Raw genomic sequence first — 17,078 nt, forward strand, 5'->3', positions numbered from 1 at the left:
TTCTGTGTTGTGTGAAACAGTGTTCGTGAATTTTTGGATCCCATGGCCGTAACTAAAGCGAATTCGAAATGGGTATTTATGTATGTATTAATTTAATGTATGTGCTCATTTATATTTTAAGTAGTGTTTTTGAATTTAATTATATTTTAATTAAATGATTGTTATTTTGTGAATTTTATGTTTGTAGGAATTTGGTATCGTTTCAGTTGAAGTAAACATGCATGGAAATAATTTAAATATCTGACAATAAGTATTTGTAATGGTTGCGGTATGAATTCGTTGGTGACGTGGATAATGTAATAGATGATTTAGAGGTAAAAGTTTTTGGATATTTTATTTATTTTATATGTGGAAATGTTCATTACTTTTCCACGATCAGGTAATTTCATATATGTTCTTTTTACCGGGTTTAAAGATTGAGAAAATTGTCATGTATTTTCGTGAAATTTTTCTAATTTATGAGAAAAAAGCAGTGTACATGGATATAGTGAAGGGTGTGCGCAATGCCATTTTTGTGCAATTCTGGGATGTTTTTTTAAGTAAAAATAAGTCGGCGTGTACATGGTTTAGTGATATTTTAATTAAATGATAGTTATTTTGTGAATTTTATATTTGTAGGAATTTGGTACACGTTTAAGTTGAAGTAAACGTGCATGGAAATAATTTAAATATTTGATACTAAGTATTTGTAATGCTTCCGGTATGAATTCGTTGGTGACGTGTATAATGTAATAGATGATTTAGAGGTAAAAGTTTTTGGATATTTTATTTATTTTATATGTGGAAATGTTCATATTTGGAAAGGGTAAATACTTTTTCACGATCAGGTAATTTCTTATATGTTCTTTTTACCGGGTTTAAAGATTGAGAAAATTGTCATGTATTTTCGTGAAATTTTTCTAATTTATGAGAAAAAAGCAGTGTACATGGATATAGTGAAGAGTGTGCGCAATGCCATTTTTGTGGAATTCTGGGATGTTTTTTTAAGTAAAAATAAGTCGGCGTGTACATGGTTTATGTGTATGTGTTATTTTGAAAAACGCGTAAGGAGTATGGTATTGTGCACTTTTTCCCAATTTTGCAGTGAATATTTGTCATGATTAAGCAGTTTTGTTAGATAAAATTTCTAGCATAAGTGTAATTCGGCTAGTAGATTGTTGGAAGAAGTGTTCAGTAGATACAAAGAAAAGAAACATGTCTTTACTTCGTGAAGACAAAATGGCGGCGGGAAAAAAAAATAGAGGGTTGCTGTAGGAGAGTTAGTCACCAAATTTTCGCCAAAAAAATGCCAAGTTACCATAACGTAAAGATCAACAGATATATTTTCAATTAAAAAGTCAAAGGAGCACCAAATTTGACAATATAGGCAAACAAAAAATACATAATCTCAATAAAATACATTTTGAACCAAACAATAAAATAACACAAAAAAGGAAAAACATGTTATACATTTAAGCACTACCAAAAGCAAATATTCACCATGATTTTCGAGTTCGCTTCGTAGACAAAGAGCCACGTAAAAATCAAAATATCAATCATACTCAAATGACTTTCAAACCAGGTACTCTTTCTGATCGAACACTTCACATTGTGACCATCTGAACCTTTCTTCCTATAAACCCATTCAAATACATCTAAATGGTTTTTACGTTCGACTAGACGCTATCCTTCCTACATACAGGACACTTATAATGGCTACTAAGTAAACCTTCATTTACACATCAGTCAATTAAAGCTCTTTTCCCCTTTCGCTCCAAATCATACAGAAACTTCAAATTAATCTTACTACATTCGGCCATTCTACCGTCTAAAGAATAAAACCAACACATACCACAAAAACGCTTACAAAGCATCCCATGTTTCAAAAGTTCCCAGAATCATGCACCCAATTACGTCACAATAGGGTTTCCATAACATTCAACTACTCAGGCTACCATAAATGAAACAACAACTTTGCCATAATACAAGGAGTACCTTTAAAGTCTACTCTACCCCCAATTTTTAGTAATAGTATATGTTTTTGTTATTTTCTTGGAACCTCCTGTATAAGTGTTAGGACACCAGGGCACCTAGCCCTACCTCCATAGAACTAGTAAAAAATTTCAAATTAGTATCAAAGATAACTTAAAAGAGATATAAGTTCTTTTAGCTGATCTTTAGAATATGGTAACTGGTAGTTTGGCGACATTTTGGAGGCGATAAAGGTTACTACCTGGGACTTTGGTAATAATGTGAGAAGTACTCAGTTCCAATTACGCATTATTTTGTGTGAGGGAAATGAGAGATCATGGGATATGTCATGTGATACTAACGGACAAATTACGGTTCTTTAATCGGAAAAGCGGGGAAATCGGGAAAAAATCTGGAAATTTTGTATTTGGCTTTATTCTGTGTTGTGTGAAACAGTGTTCGTTAATTTTTGGATCCCATGGCCCTAACTAAAGTGAATTCGAAATGGGTATTTAGTGGGATTGAAATGGGTAGTAATAAGTGTTTCTTTAAGGTTGTGCAAGATAGAAGTAAAGATGTTTTATTAAGTTATTTATTTTACCTGGTACCTTGCTGTGAACTATAAGTATGATTTTAAAGATCCTGAAACAGAAATAAGAAAAGTTTATCGGACACGTAATCAAGATTCTGAAAAAGAATGGGTAAGTTAGTATTTTTAATTATTTGAGGATGTTATTTTTATGCATTGTTCTAAATGTAAGGTGGAAGTTAAGTAATTTGTGTAAACGTGCATGGAAATAATTTAAATATTTGATACTAGGTACTTGTAACCATTTGTAATGTTTGCGGTATGAATTAGTTAGTGACGTTTGTAATATAATAGATAATGCAGAGGTAAAAGTTTTTGGATATTTTATTTATTTTATACGGGGAAATGTTAATATTTGGAAAGGGTATATACTTTTTCGCGATCAGGTAATTTCATATATGTTCTTTTACAGGGTTTAAAGATTCAGAAAATTATTATGCATTTTCGTGAAATTTTTCTAATTTATGAGAAAAAAGCAGTGTACATGGATATAGTGAAGAGTGTGCGCAATGCCATTTTTGTGCAATTCTGGGATTTTTTTTAAGTAAAAATAAGTCGACGTGTACATGGTTTAGTGATATTTTAATTAAATGATAGTTATTTTGTGAATTTTATGTTTGTAGGAATTTGGTATACGTTTAAGTTGAAGTAAACGTGCATGGAAATAATTTAAATATTTGACACTAAGTATTTGTAATGCTTACGGTATGAATTCGTTGGTGACGTGTATAATATAATAGATGATTTAGAGGTAAAAGTTTTTAGATATTTTATTTATTTTATATGTGGAAATGTTCATATTTGGAAAGGGTATATACTTTTTTGCGATCAGGTAATTTCATATATGTTCTTTTTACCAGGTTTAAAGATTCAGAAAATTGTCATGTATTTTCGTGAAATTTTTCTAATTTATGAGAAAAAAAGCAGTGTACATGGATATAGTGAAGAGTGTGCGCAATGCCATTTTTGTGTAATTCTGGGATGTTTTTTTAAGTAAAAATAAGTCGGCGTGTACATGGTTTATGTGTATGTGTTATTTTGAAAAACGTGTAAGGAGTATGATATTGTGCACTTTTTCCCAATTTTGCAGTGAATATTTGTCATGATTAAGCAGTTTTGTTAGATAAAATTTCTAGCATAAGTGTAATTCGGCTAGTAGATTGTTGGAAGAAGTGTTCAGTAGATACAAAGAAAAGAAACATGTCTTTACTTCGTGAAGACAAAATGGCGGTGGGAAAAAAATATAGAGGGTTGCTGTAGGAGAGTTGGTCGCCAAATTTTCGCCAAAAAAACGCCAAGTTACCATAAAATAAAGATCAACCGTTCTTGTTTTTTAATAAGTTGATTAAGGGAAAATAGAAGGATTAATTAAGATGCATAAAATTTTGAATTCAGTTAAAAATGACAAAGCAATTACACTTAATTTAGCAGATCTAACCTGATTTACAAGGAATTTAACACACCCTCAATAGTTGGCTGTGTGTCCTATTTGGCCACAACTGCAGCACTTCATCACCTCCAGCATTTTCTTGAAATGAATCACAAACTGTAAAAAAAAATCAGCCAAGGCTGCATGTAGCCCAAAAGTTTTGACATGCTATACTGCAGGGTTCATGGATTTTTAAATTATTACATTATATATATTTTAAGCTTAATTAATATGATTAAGGCTAATTGTAAGAGTGGTTCATTAAGATCTTGGGCATTTCCTTATTAATGCCATATATATACTCTGTGATGTTTTAAAAAGTGTATACTATTACAAATTTGGTAATTCAGTTTGCCAGCTAACTGCAATGGCCACTTTAATATGGAAGTCCTAAAATTTATCTACTTGACTGCCATAAAACTTTTCAGTACTTTCTGATTATTCACATGCCCATGAAAAAGTACTAATGAGGCAAAGCACTATGTTGCCAAAAAGTTTTTATCTAATCAAAAATATTTTCAATTAGTAAAACCTGAGTTATCAAAATATTACCAATTGCTAAATCACTTTAAGAACGCTCCTCCTAGAATGCACAGACGGTGAAGAGATAGTTTGGGGGGAAGTGCAGAATCACCCACTGCTTGCCGCATTTTTAAGAATTGCATATACTCGGCATCCATGTACACATCGATTGGTTGGATACTAGCAGAGCCCAAACACTTTGCGCGCCCCCTTATATGGCGTTTCATCTATTTTCATTTTAAAAAAATCAAAGAAAATTGACAAATATCGAAATCTTCTTACTCTTGTAAAAAGTGCCAAACAAATAAGTGGGCGATTCTGCACTTTAACCGAGAATTTCTATGTGTTGGTAGAAGAAACTTTGTAGTAATCGAGTAACTGATTTCAGATTGGTTTTACGCACAATTAGCTTTATTTGATTTAATGATAAATGAAGTAATGAAAATTTCTGAATGCTATATAAACTTTCTCTTAATACCTATCATTAAGTGAAAAAGAAATAAAGATGATCTTCATCCTTAACTTTTTCTGCCCAAGTTTTACACTATGAAAAGCATATTGAAAATCTGCATATATTTCCTTGAGATCTTACGTAATATTTCATAAATGTAAAGATATGAAAATTTATTGATACAGCAAAATACTTACCCTTTTAAATCAGTAAACAAACCTACACAGCGTGGCTGACCGTAAGCCCCATTCCCAATAACAGTCAAACACACACGATTTGCAACTCTGGATTCGTTTACCAACAGGTTTTTTGATACGAATTTTTTCCTAAATGGATTGAAATTTTCTTTAATGTCTAGTTGGCGAGTTTCATTGAAAAATTTTACTTGAGTGAGTGAAAGTGATAATTTGAACCTTTTCCAGTATATTAGACAACGTGGAAATAAAGCAAATTGTGAAATCATATCAAGATTTTTTTGCATCCAATACTACTTTTTATTACTTAAACTTTCGGCTACGTGTCTTCATCTTTTTCAAAACAGACGAAATCTTTGCAAAACATCGCGCACGTTTCCCTTGCGTTGCACTTTTGAATTAAGTCTTTTTACCCTATGATTAGAAAAAAAGTAATTCCCTATGATGAAAATAACATTTGAAATGAACATCCAGGTTGTTAGCTTTATTTTTATGTAAAAAAGTTATATCTAAATGAATATTTGTAGCTTAAAAATAAAAAATGGAGTATTATTTAACCCAAAATTTTGACCTAACATGCTCTTGAGAAAAATGTGTGTAAAATCTGGCATCTGTTTCCTCTTGTGTATTCTTTCGGTGTCAAAACAAACCATGGCTTTAACACGTGGTATGTTAAATATTCATTTTTTAATAATAATTGTATAATATGGTGTAAGTCGGGGATTGCTAACCAGGGTTAGTATTAACCCCCCGAGGCCGATGAAATTTTTAAGGCGATCAGTGATGATTTAAAGGGATCGAAAGCCGAATATATATACCGGCAATTGATCGGCATAATCAATATTCCATTGATTATCAATAATAATAATAGTAATAAAATTGAATTATTTGTTGATTTATATAAAGCTGTATTATGTAGCTGATCTTTATTCGTAATGGGTAAGATTTTATGATTAATTGAAAGCAGCAGCAAGGTCTTTGATGTAAATAAAAATAAAATTGTTGAAAATTGCTTTCAAATGCATTAAACAGGAAGTTTGAAATAATGTCATTATCTAGTTCAATTTACTGGCAATATGTAAATTTATGATACTTTTCTATTGTCGTCAGTGGATTCAGAATATGTATATATGAGTGCATGTATACATATGTGTGTGTATACACATATGCATATAGATATATATGCGTACATACATGTATATGCACAAACATGTATATTTATGTAAACATATGTACCCATATATTCATGTATACATGTCAGAAATGTATGTGTGTACGTATACACATATACATGCGTACATTTCTGAATCCAGGCCCAATAACAGAAAAGTACTTAATTTATTTTAATAATCATTTGAAATGTTTTCTTTTAGTTAAAAAATTGGAGAAAGGGCAGAATCACCCACTGCTTGGCACGTTTTTAAGAACTGCACATACTTGGTATCCATGTGCACATCGACCAATTTTCACTTAAAAAAACATCTCAGAAATGCACAAAAATGGCATTGTGTACTGCCTTGACTTTGTCCATGTACACATCGACCTATTATCACTAAAAGTCAAAGAAAATTGACAAAAATCCAATTCTTCATACTCTTATAAAAAGTGCTAAACAAACGAAAAAAATAATAATAATAATAATAATAATAATAAGTGGGCATTTCTGCACTTTAACCAAAAATATGGTACTGTTCATTTATAGGGACCAAAGTCATTGCCAAATATTTTGCTAAACTCGCCAAGAGATTGGTTCATATGAAGTCGCAAATGTTTACTTTGGTTTAATCCTAGTATCCGGTGCACACAGGATTTGGTTAACCGCTAATTCAAAGAAAATATACAGTTAAACATAGTATATACTATGTATATAGTATATATGTGTGTATAGTATATATATAGACGTTCTTTGGATCATTTTTGATGTTGGCGATAATTTTCAAAGTCACGCCAAGGCTGCACCGTATACTAGGATTTTACCATTTACTTTTAAAACTGTGACAATGTTTACTTTTTTTGAAAAATGTAAAAGAATGTCTTTTCAAAATTTACAAGTAGATTATGAATTCTAAAGATGGCACAATCACTTGTGTATTGACCATAGATATATATAGAAATTTAGGACTTGAATGATGAAATACCTTTCATACAATTTCTTAAAAAATTAGGAACTATTCACTCTGAAAGCAAGTACACGTAAAACCATAAAATGAAGCTCTATTTCAATTTGAAGGAAGCACCAAAATGGAGATGTGAAGGTATGCTGTGCTGAGAAAGAAAAAGGATTGCGTTCTTAAAATTGGTTTGAAGGATTGAGAATCAGTTTCTTAACAAGTCATTTAATTTATACATAGTGAAAATATATTTAATTTAGAAATGAAGTCCACTGAATTTTATCAGTATCATCTTGATATAAATCAATGCACTATTGTTGATTGGAATAGTTATATATGGGATGTCTGTGAACATGCAGTAATATCTAGACCAGGAGTAGTCAGCTTGGTCCCTACTGCCAACTAGTAGGCAATTTAAGCTTTCGCAGTGGAGGTGCACGATAATGGTCAAGGAAGATCGAAACATGCATGGATTTGTTTGGTATTTACACGCATCTCTTAAAGTTTAATTTTCTATATGACTATTCCCCTTCGAGTAGTCTCTTCTATTTCCATATATTTACACAGCATATTTACATTACCGTGAATTTTTTATTTATTAAAAGTTTAATATATTGTAAATTATAGCATACATTTAGCTATATATTTTTTATTAAACTTTCTCTTAAAAACTTCTTTGCAGTTAAGCTATGAGCTACTCTGAAGGGGTAGGCGTATCAAAATTTTACTGCCTACAAAATGGGCGGTAGGTATAAAAAGATTGACTGTGTGACTCCTGGGTTTAATGGTCTCCCGATTAAAAACCTATCCCAGTGGAACAGCATTTTTCTATTTTCCGAATGTTGATGAGCATAGTGCTGGATAAGTAAGGGGCAAGTCCAAGAATAAGGTGAACAGACGAGAGTTCTAAAAATAAGCACCAAGTAGGCAAGTGTAATTACTTTTGAAAGTTAGCTATAGCTGAGTAGAGAGCTTAGGAAGGGCAGCATATCTGGCACCATCTATTGACCATTGCTGGAGATCTTGAAATTGGGGAGGAGTCAGAGCAGTCTTGTGCCAAGGAGGAGGGAGGTGATAGGTGGCCCAGAATTCCTCAGTATGCAAGGGGGGGAAGCTCTTTTTATTGCCATACAATTTTGAAAGGGTAGCCGAAAGTAAGGGAAGGGGTTAACCTGAAAGATGAGAGTTATTAAAAGTTTAAGTAAATTACTGAAGATTTATAATTAAGAGATAATTGATAAGTTAACTATTTGCTGGAATATTTAATTAATTAGAATTCGAGTTATTTGCTTCTTCAAGCATTAGAAATATTATGTAAATTTTTTCCATAACTGTGTTTGCATTTCTTAACTCATTTAGATTTTGGTTGATGAGTAGTGTTAATTTGGATAGTTGAATGCCGAAAATTGCTTCAAGTTCTTTAATTGCATTGAAAAATTCTAGGAAGGCCAAAGGGGAGTTGTTTGAAAATTTTTTAGTATGATGGGTTTGGATTTGGTGGGAGTAGGCTTAGACTATCTTAAGTTAATTTCTGGCTGCTGAGACTTACGATTTTGTGGTTTACTTAATATTGCTTCCGAATAGAATTTTGTTTGTTGATTTGCATTAGTAGTTTTGGGTTTGGGGAATTTTAAACAACCACGATAAGACGGGAGATGAGAATTACTACAGTTTACACAGATAGGATTTTCTAGGAAACCTTTTTTAGGGCATAGTGAAGTTTTGTGTCCTTCTGCGCATTTCACACAGCGTGGGGCTAGAAAACAATTTTCTGAACAGTGTTGCCATTTTTGGCAGTTGTGGTACTGTGGAATGAGATTTTTGTTTTTGTATCTTTGGATTTCAACTATGAATAATGAGAAATGTGTGATATTATAGATAGAGTCAACATTGGGTGTGGGAAGAAGCTGTACTTGGAATAGGGCCATGGGTTGGCGTAGACGTAATCGTGTCATTTGAACTACTTTGTGAACTTTGTATCCTTGTTCTCTTAAGATGTCACTAATTTCTGTGGTGTCTATGTAGATAGTTAGTCCTCAAATTACAACTTTGATTGTTTTTTTATGTTGTGCATTGATGAGATAATGTTCAACTGAGGGATTTTTAAGATAAGTGGTGAGTGTTCTGTGGTCGTCAGAGGCTTTTGGAAAAACTTTAAGAAATTCGCCTCTAACTTTACTGTAAAATTTGGTAGATGATTGAGTGGCGAATTGTTTTAAGTAGACATTTTGTTAGATGTTTTCTGAAGGTTTTATCATTATAGGAGGTACAGATTTTTCCTTAGGTGGTGGAGGTGTTTGTTCCTCAAAATCTTTGGGTTGACTGTTTTGAATATTTTCATTATCAGAGTTGTTTTTGGCATTATCTGCATTTAGGATATCAAATTTATTACCTTGTGGTTATCGGATTTTTTGTGACATATTCTTTTTTACCCATTTTAGCTACGCGAGTGGGTTTAATAAATCTATCATTTTGAGTTAAATTATCATCAGAGTTAATCTTGTTGTTTTCTTTTTAAATGTTGCAAGTTAATGTTGCTAGCTGATTTTGAGGGGGTAGGGTTTAGCACACTGAGAAATTAAAAGATTTTGCTTACCTATGAGGTAATCCTTCTGTATTCTGCTTTCTCGAATGGTCTTTGCAATAAGCTTGGTGTAGTTATCCGGAGCGGTGACTGGTCTGCTCGTATCGAACTGTCTTTTGATTTCCTTGGCCAAATTAATTTTTGAGTCCATAATTTAGCTTTGCAGATTTAATTCAGAAAGTTGTTCTTTTGGGTTGAGTCCGTGTTCAGAATCAGAGGGTCATATTCAGTAGTGGTCCTAGTATCATCAGTGTAGTCATCATTAGGCACACTCCAGTCGGAGAAGCATTTGTCCGGAGGAAGTGCATTATGGTTCGACTTAGAATCATGGCTCGCCAGGAGAGCAGCGGAAGAGTTACCTTCATCCACGGAGGCTGAAGCGAATATTCATTGACTACCCTTGGTTTAGACCATCAGTTAAAATAGGCAGCACTGGTAATATTATCATAGTAGGTATGCAGCGAGATTTGCAGAGAAACAAAAGAATGTTTTTTAGTTGCTGTGCCTAACCACTCTCCCAGTACTTTGCTTGAAGTTATTGAGAAAAATATTATGACACTATAATATACTCGGGCTGTAGTAAACATTACAGCACTGAAGAATAAAAAAAAGGTCAGATTTGAACATTTCTTCATAAACCAGAAATATAATTTTATTGATCTCTATACTAGTTATCATACGCAAACTGTTGAAAGGTAATAAGGCAATGCAAAATGCAGAATAAATTTCAATGCAACACTTACGATAATCTGTTAGATTCTTATTTAATTCAGTTTATGTAGTGCCAGCACCATCCTAATAACAGTCCAGTACCAAAAATTTTGAGATTCATTTCAAATTTTCAGTTGTTTTAATGAAAACCTTTTGCTATTTATGTGTTAATGAAAGAAGCCTATAATTTGCCGAAAAAGAGCAAATAATTGCTAACTTTGGCGTCATAACAAATTAATGGCTATTGCTACTGTATGCACCAAGTTTTAAGAGTCCGTATAACTCGCAGTTTTAAGGACAGAGGCTTTGTTTTTCGGAGTTTATAGTTTGATCATGAATCTGTGAGATCTACCAAACAACAAAGGTGATGCTATTATTTTATTACAAGTGTATAATATATTGCATCAGTGTTCCAGTTTGTATGAAATAAAGTTTTATTCAATCAGTGTCGTAATAAAATCATTTTGGCAAAGCCCATGAGAACTACATGAAGGTAGATCCCCAGTGAGAGGGATCTATTTTGTTGAAAATGACCTAAACATTCTAAACATCAAAAAGTAGAAAACAGTTGCCAAAAGCAGAGATGCTTGGAGAAGGCCAGAGCCCACCCTGGGTTGTTGAACCAATGAAAAAGAAGGGAAAGTTTTATTCGAATAAGTTAAAGAGTGCTTGGCAATGTTGCAACATCAAGGCACCATTAAAGGCATACTTAGCATAGTTCATGTGGTGGCAGAATATAGATTAGGGTAACCTTTGAGGCTATTTTAGAAGCAAATGCCAAACATTTTCCGCCCAAAATAACAAAAAACTTATTTATTACATTATCGCCAGAGTTAGCCAATTCTTCTCCTTTGACATGCAAGCACTTTTCTTATTTGGTAAATAATTGTATTGTTATGTTTGATTGATTTTAAATGAAGTATAATATTTATGAATCTAAACTTAAAAATAAAAATTTTAAACTTAAAATGAGTTTAAATGCTTAAAATTAACTTTTTAGTTTCAAAATTGAAATATCTTATCTCTTGTAAAATGATTTATTACATTTACATTTTATGACTTTGAATTTACAGTGGTACTTTCAAAGCTGCATGAAGATCTTCCATTTGAAGAAAAAATAGAGCTTGTGAATAAGATCAGGAAATCACCACACTTCAGTGCTATCTGCCAGAAAGAAATAATCATCAATTGGATATTAGATGCCATTGAACATTTTGGATGGTATGTATGATTATCAACTTAAGGGAGTATTTAAAAACTAGTGTGTAAAAACAGAGTGAAACACAAAATATTAATAACTTTTAAAGCCTTTAAAATAACAGAGAAATAGCAGAAATGCAAAACATTTCACCCTTTTCCCTAACATGTCTCGCCCACCAGCAGCCGAGCGGTAAAGTCACTGAACACTGGTAGTTCGGTCCAAGGTTCGAGTCCCGCGAACGGGCTGGCTGCATGGGCATTTTCGTGGTTTTCCCCATGTGTAACGTGTATACGAGTCAGTTTATCTAAGAAAGTCCTCCACGAAGGCATCCCTTCCCTTAGACAGATAGCCCTCGAGGCTTTGTGATAATCACACATACCCTACCATGTCTCAATTTTGTTTGATCATATCAATTTAAGTAGATTGAGGGATTGATTATCTAGAAAAAACTACATTATAGAAAAATATATCAGTGTAAGCAATTAAATAAATCCTCTGTATCAACCATAGCAGGTGAGAAAAACCTGATTTTCAACATTTTGGTAGACAGGTACTGAAGACTTGTCATTTTGCTTTGATTCAGCTAATTAGGAAATTTAATTAAATGAACATTTTCTGGTTTACCAAACACCTCAGTCATATATATATTTCCTACAATTTGAACCTTTAACAACCCAAGTTAACTAATTTGTCTCCCTTTGCATACATTCTTTCTACTTCATGTTGGTTATTTATTTCTATTTCTACTTCTATTATATATTTGTATTATTTTAGGAATATTGAAGAGATTGCAAAGAAGGATGTATAAAATCAAGTCCAATATTATAAAAACTTTGGTGATATTGGATTTCAAATTTGTGGATTTTAGATCATTAACTAATTTATTAAGTTACACATAGAATTATAAAACTAAAACTATTAAGTGGTTGTTTGTAAAATAGTGAAGCATCTATGTCCTTAAGGGAATCAAAATTTACAAAAAGAACTCAATATTAGCATTTAAAAAGAGCTCAGTGTTAGCATTTATTTTGTTTTATTTAACTTTTCTTTCAGTATAAGTAGTTTAAAAAATTTTATTTTTTATTTTAATACTTCTCTTTAATTTTATAAAAAGACATAATATCCTGTTCAAAGTTCCATTATGCAAGTCCTGTGATTACTATCTTGAGAATTTGCATTAAGTAGTCAGTTGTAGTCTTTTCATTCTTAAAAACCTCTTTTAATCACTCTCTTCATTTTTGGTGCTAATGTTCTGTGGATTTAAAACCATATTACTTTTGATTGATGATTTGGGTAGTGTCATAACAATGAAGACTTCAATTATATCCTCTTCATTTAGCATTTCTTCTCATATTCTATTATTTGGAAAATTTTGCAGTTCTTCCATTCAAGGCATACCATTTGGGTTTTTTTTTTTTTTTTTTTTTTTTTTTTTTTTTTTTTTTTTTGTTTCCAATATATTTCCTTAGCACCAGGCATCACTAGTTTAGTTTGGCTTTTTTCCTGATGGAGCCACAACATCTAATTATGAATTTCCCCTCCTCTTCCATTAATAAAGATTTTGTTTTTTTACTTGTGCTGTCATGAAGCCTTCAAATTTGCAGCTGTCTCATCATGAAACATTGTAGCTAGTTATAAAATATACTAAAGGTTAAAAATATTTGCAAACACTTTCTTTCATGACCTTGCAATGCTATTAAAATATTTTAAGAGAATTATTTTGTGATTGTGCTGATACTTCGAATTTCAAAAGGCTACTTTATATTTGCATTTCATTTTGTGCAAAATTCCAGTATCCAGTGGCTGAATGTTGGATGTATAGTAAAAAGAGTAAATCTAGATTGCTTTCAAGGAAAGAGTAAAATGGAGATATTATCTTTTTTTTAAAATTTTTATTTTAATAAAATATCATTAATAATAATATATCAAACAATAAGCTGGATCAGATCAGAAAGTTAAAAAAAAAGAGTGGAATTTACAGTGCTAGCTGAGCTTAAGTTCATTGGAATATTTCTTTCCTGCTGTGCTAGTAAATGAAAATCTGTGTACAACATTCCACCCCCTATGAACATAGGTCTTTGGGTTTCATCTGTTGTGTACAGAGCTGAATAAGATAGAAGAATGCTGCTCCCCATAACTACGCAAGTGTAAAAAATGTGCTTCTCTAGCCACCAGGTTTTTAAAGATGAAACATGATCATTCATTACTGTTGTGGATAGTGGTTCTCAGCAAGAGTAATCAGGAGAAAAATCAGTGGTACAACTCTGATAAATGCCGTAATTTCACCAAATGTGGCGATATGTGTTTTGCGCTGGTTTTTGGCCGATTGCGTGTTTGTATGGCAACCATGTTGACGTTGAAAAGTCTTTTGGTGGAGTAGTTTAAATTGCTAGTTGGTTCGTGTCACGTGTGTTTTTGAAATGGCCTTTATGTTGCGATGAAAGACGTGGTGGGAAGGTTTCAGCCGCGTATTTTAGATTGTGTGCAGAGTAAATTTAGTATGAAAAGGTACGATGTTGGAGTTGTTAACGAGTCTTTTGTTCACTGATGTATTTATGGGGATCGTAGTGTATTTTTGGAATTTCTGTGGGAGTCGGGACTTTTAAAAAGGAGTTTGATGTGTCCGAAATGCGGAGCTGATACAAGAACTCGGATGAAAAAAGGTGTTTCTGATAGACTTGTGTGGGTTTGCAGTAAAATTGTTGCTAATAAAGTATGTGGGTTTCAGCGGAATTTAAGGTTTGGATCTTGGTTATCGTGTAGCAAGTTAACGTTGGAGGAAGTTTTTATTGTTACTTTCGAAATTTTGAATCGTAGGAAGACATGTGATATAGCAAAATCGTGGAAGTTTTCTTCACTGACGTTGTGTGACTGGCGAAATTTTATTAACGAATGTATTTTGGACTTTGTATGCGCTGTATCTGAGAAGATAGGGGGAAAGATATTTCTGCTTTTAAAAGAAGCTTTCATTATGGTAAGTGCATTTTATTTTATTGTTTTTATTTTGTAGAATGTTATATTCATTGTTTTTTGTATGAATTTCCTTTTTTATTGTTGTTTTTTGAATTGTCTGAAATTTATTTTAGTTTATTTTCTTGATTTGTTTTTAGTGTAGATTGTGCAATTCGTAGATGTTTTTAAGTTGAAACAGAACGCTGTGTACATGGTATTCTTTGAAATTTATTGTTGTTATGTTAATTTATTAAAGCGGGGTGTGCGTAGTTCGTAGATTCATTCGTTGCCTACAGTGTGCCATTCGTAGATGTTTTTTTAAGTTAAAACATGTCGCTGTGTACATGGATTCTTGTCAAATATTTTTGGTTAGAAACTTTACGTTTTTACTATCTAAATTTTTTGTTTTTGTTTCGGATTTCTAGCTTAAATCGTGTGTTCAAAACGTAGTTTTTGCATGTGCGAAAACCGTGTTTTGGGAGACATTTTAGGCTTAAAGTTCGAAATGTAGACAAAAAATTTAGATAGTAATATGGCAGCGTGAAGTTTCTCGCCAAAAATATTTGGCGAGAAATTTGGCGACTTGAGGGCGCATATCAAAGTAGTTCCAAATCAGTTTGTATAATGGATCATTTTGCTTATTGGGCATCTAGATTTCATACTTTGTATGGTATTACTTGATTTTCAGGCTCCCCGTTATCAAAACGGCACCAAGATTATAACTAAGTTTAAACTACATGCATGTAGTTTATGGCTGCCTTATCTCCATGATTGCTTTTAATATGGCATCAAAAGGCATATCTTTCCCAGATTTCTTTCACAGGAATTCCAAAAGATACAACTCTAGATGACGTCGAGTCCTAGCCCTTTGTTTTTTTTATTTTTATTTTTTTTTTTTTTTTGTTTTGTTTTGTTTTGTCATGCAGCAGAGCTCCCACAGTCTTTTCACATTTTGGGTGTGAGTATCCATTGTTGGATCAATAAAATTAAATTTGTGATTCACAGTTAAATGTCTCAAAGCAGCCTTTTTAAGCTCTTCTGTTTTAGGCTCGCTAACAATCTGAATATATTGTCATCTTTCCACTACGTGGGTTACAGTTGTCGATATCCGTGTGCTTGCTTCCTTATTTGGAACCTGAACAAGAAAGCAATTGCAACTTTTATGGCACAACCCATCGAATATCCACTGTTGTGGAAATACCTGGCCAGCAGTGTTTTCTCATTGCATGAACAAACTTTTCTCAATTTCGACTATTTTTTTAGGCTTATCTATTCATCCTTTAGGTTGTTAAATTAATTTTAGTAAACAAACCTGTCTCATAAAATTGTCCCAGTCAATTGTAGTATTTTCATGGTAATACATGTTGAGCTATTTTGCACTTAAGCGACATTAGTTCCATTGCCCAACTGTAGATGAAACACAGCACTGTTCTGGAAGCACTAAACCAGTTGTCAGATCAAATGCTGTTTTTTTGTTTGCAACTTTTCATGTTGCACCTCCACATACTTTTGTTAACATATAATTTCATTTCGTGGCCATTTATGCGTACTCGATTACGAGGTAATAGATCTTTTTCCTGGAAAACGATACAGCGTCTCACTTCTCAGTAAATTAAAAACTATCAACACTTTTTTACAGTGTTTAAATTGCAAAAGGACAACTATGATATTAATTTGTTCATCAAATTTGGCAAATAGAAACTGAGGGTGAAAGTGAAAGTAGCATTTTTTACATAGATGTTTAAGGTGGAAAAAGATAATTATGAGTACTGTTTTATTATTGGGACTGGATTCAGAAATGTATGAATGTATGTGGGTGTGTATGTATACACACACATACATATTCATGCTTACATTATACATGAACACATCCACCCATCCATACATACGTACATACAGTTCTGGATCTGGTCCTGGTAACAGAACACTACCGAATTATGATATCACTTTTTTTGTCAGATTTAGCAAACAGAAGTTAAACTGAAAAAAAGAGCTATTATGATTTCATGTGGCTTACATAATTTGGTGATTAGTCTCGGTGATTGTGAAAATCATGTACAGTCAAAAGTCGTTAATTTGGACACCCATAATCCGGAATGATCTATAATCCGGACTTCAAAGCTAAAAACTTTCTGCGCATGCGCCACGTTGGCACATGCGCACAGGCGTTTTACGCGTGCGCGTAAGACCTTGACTACTGCGCATATGCGTGTGCACAAGTTCAGAATACGTTTTCGCCTGCGCGTTTAATGTATAACGGACAGTGTAAGCTAAAATTATCTAATTATCTATTTCACTTAATGTTAATGATTGCGTTGTTCCTTAATCTTCGAATTGGATCCCGCTTATTATTTTTTGCAGACTGTAAGAGCAATTTTATAAAA

At 32.7% G+C, this 17,078-nt stretch overlaps 2 protein-coding genes across 4 annotated transcripts in view; one reads left to right on the forward strand and one right to left on the reverse strand.

The window, feature by feature from the left end:
- LOC118197065 (zinc phosphodiesterase ELAC protein 2-like) overlaps window positions 1–5,526 on the reverse strand; it is an 86,229-nt gene extending 80,703 nt beyond the window's left edge. For 2 of the 3 annotated variants that reach the window (XM_035368544.2, XM_035368543.2), the window contains exons 1-2: window positions 5,355–5,526; window positions 5,139–5,267 (exon numbers count right to left, since the gene is read on the reverse strand). Coding sequence is in view for 2 of the 3 variants with exons in the window: in XM_035368543.2 (XP_035224434.1) it covers window positions 5,139–5,267; window positions 5,355–5,422 (197 nt within the window). In the remaining variant the exon portion in view is untranslated. Of the gene's footprint in view, window positions 1–5,138 lie in introns of all 3 variants that reach the window. The other variant, XM_035368542.2, reaches the window with a different exon arrangement.
- A 167-nt stretch (window positions 5,527–5,693) lies between these two features.
- LOC118197064 (uncharacterized) overlaps window positions 5,694–17,078 on the forward strand; it is a 100,946-nt gene continuing 89,561 nt past the window's right edge. Inside the window, exons 1-2 of the mRNA XM_035368541.2 lie at window positions 5,694–5,802; window positions 11,615–11,762. Coding sequence (XP_035224432.2) covers window positions 5,712–5,802; window positions 11,615–11,762 — 239 coding nt within the window. The 5' untranslated portion in view covers window positions 5,694–5,711. The remainder of the gene's footprint in view (window positions 5,803–11,614; window positions 11,763–17,078) is intronic.

This window comes from Stegodyphus dumicola, chromosome 5, assembly GCF_044657685.1.
Source record: "Stegodyphus dumicola isolate Sdum_Otavi_A_Nest chromosome 5, ASM4465768v1".
Taxonomy (NCBI): Eukaryota; Metazoa; Arthropoda; class Arachnida; order Araneae; family Eresidae; genus Stegodyphus; species Stegodyphus dumicola.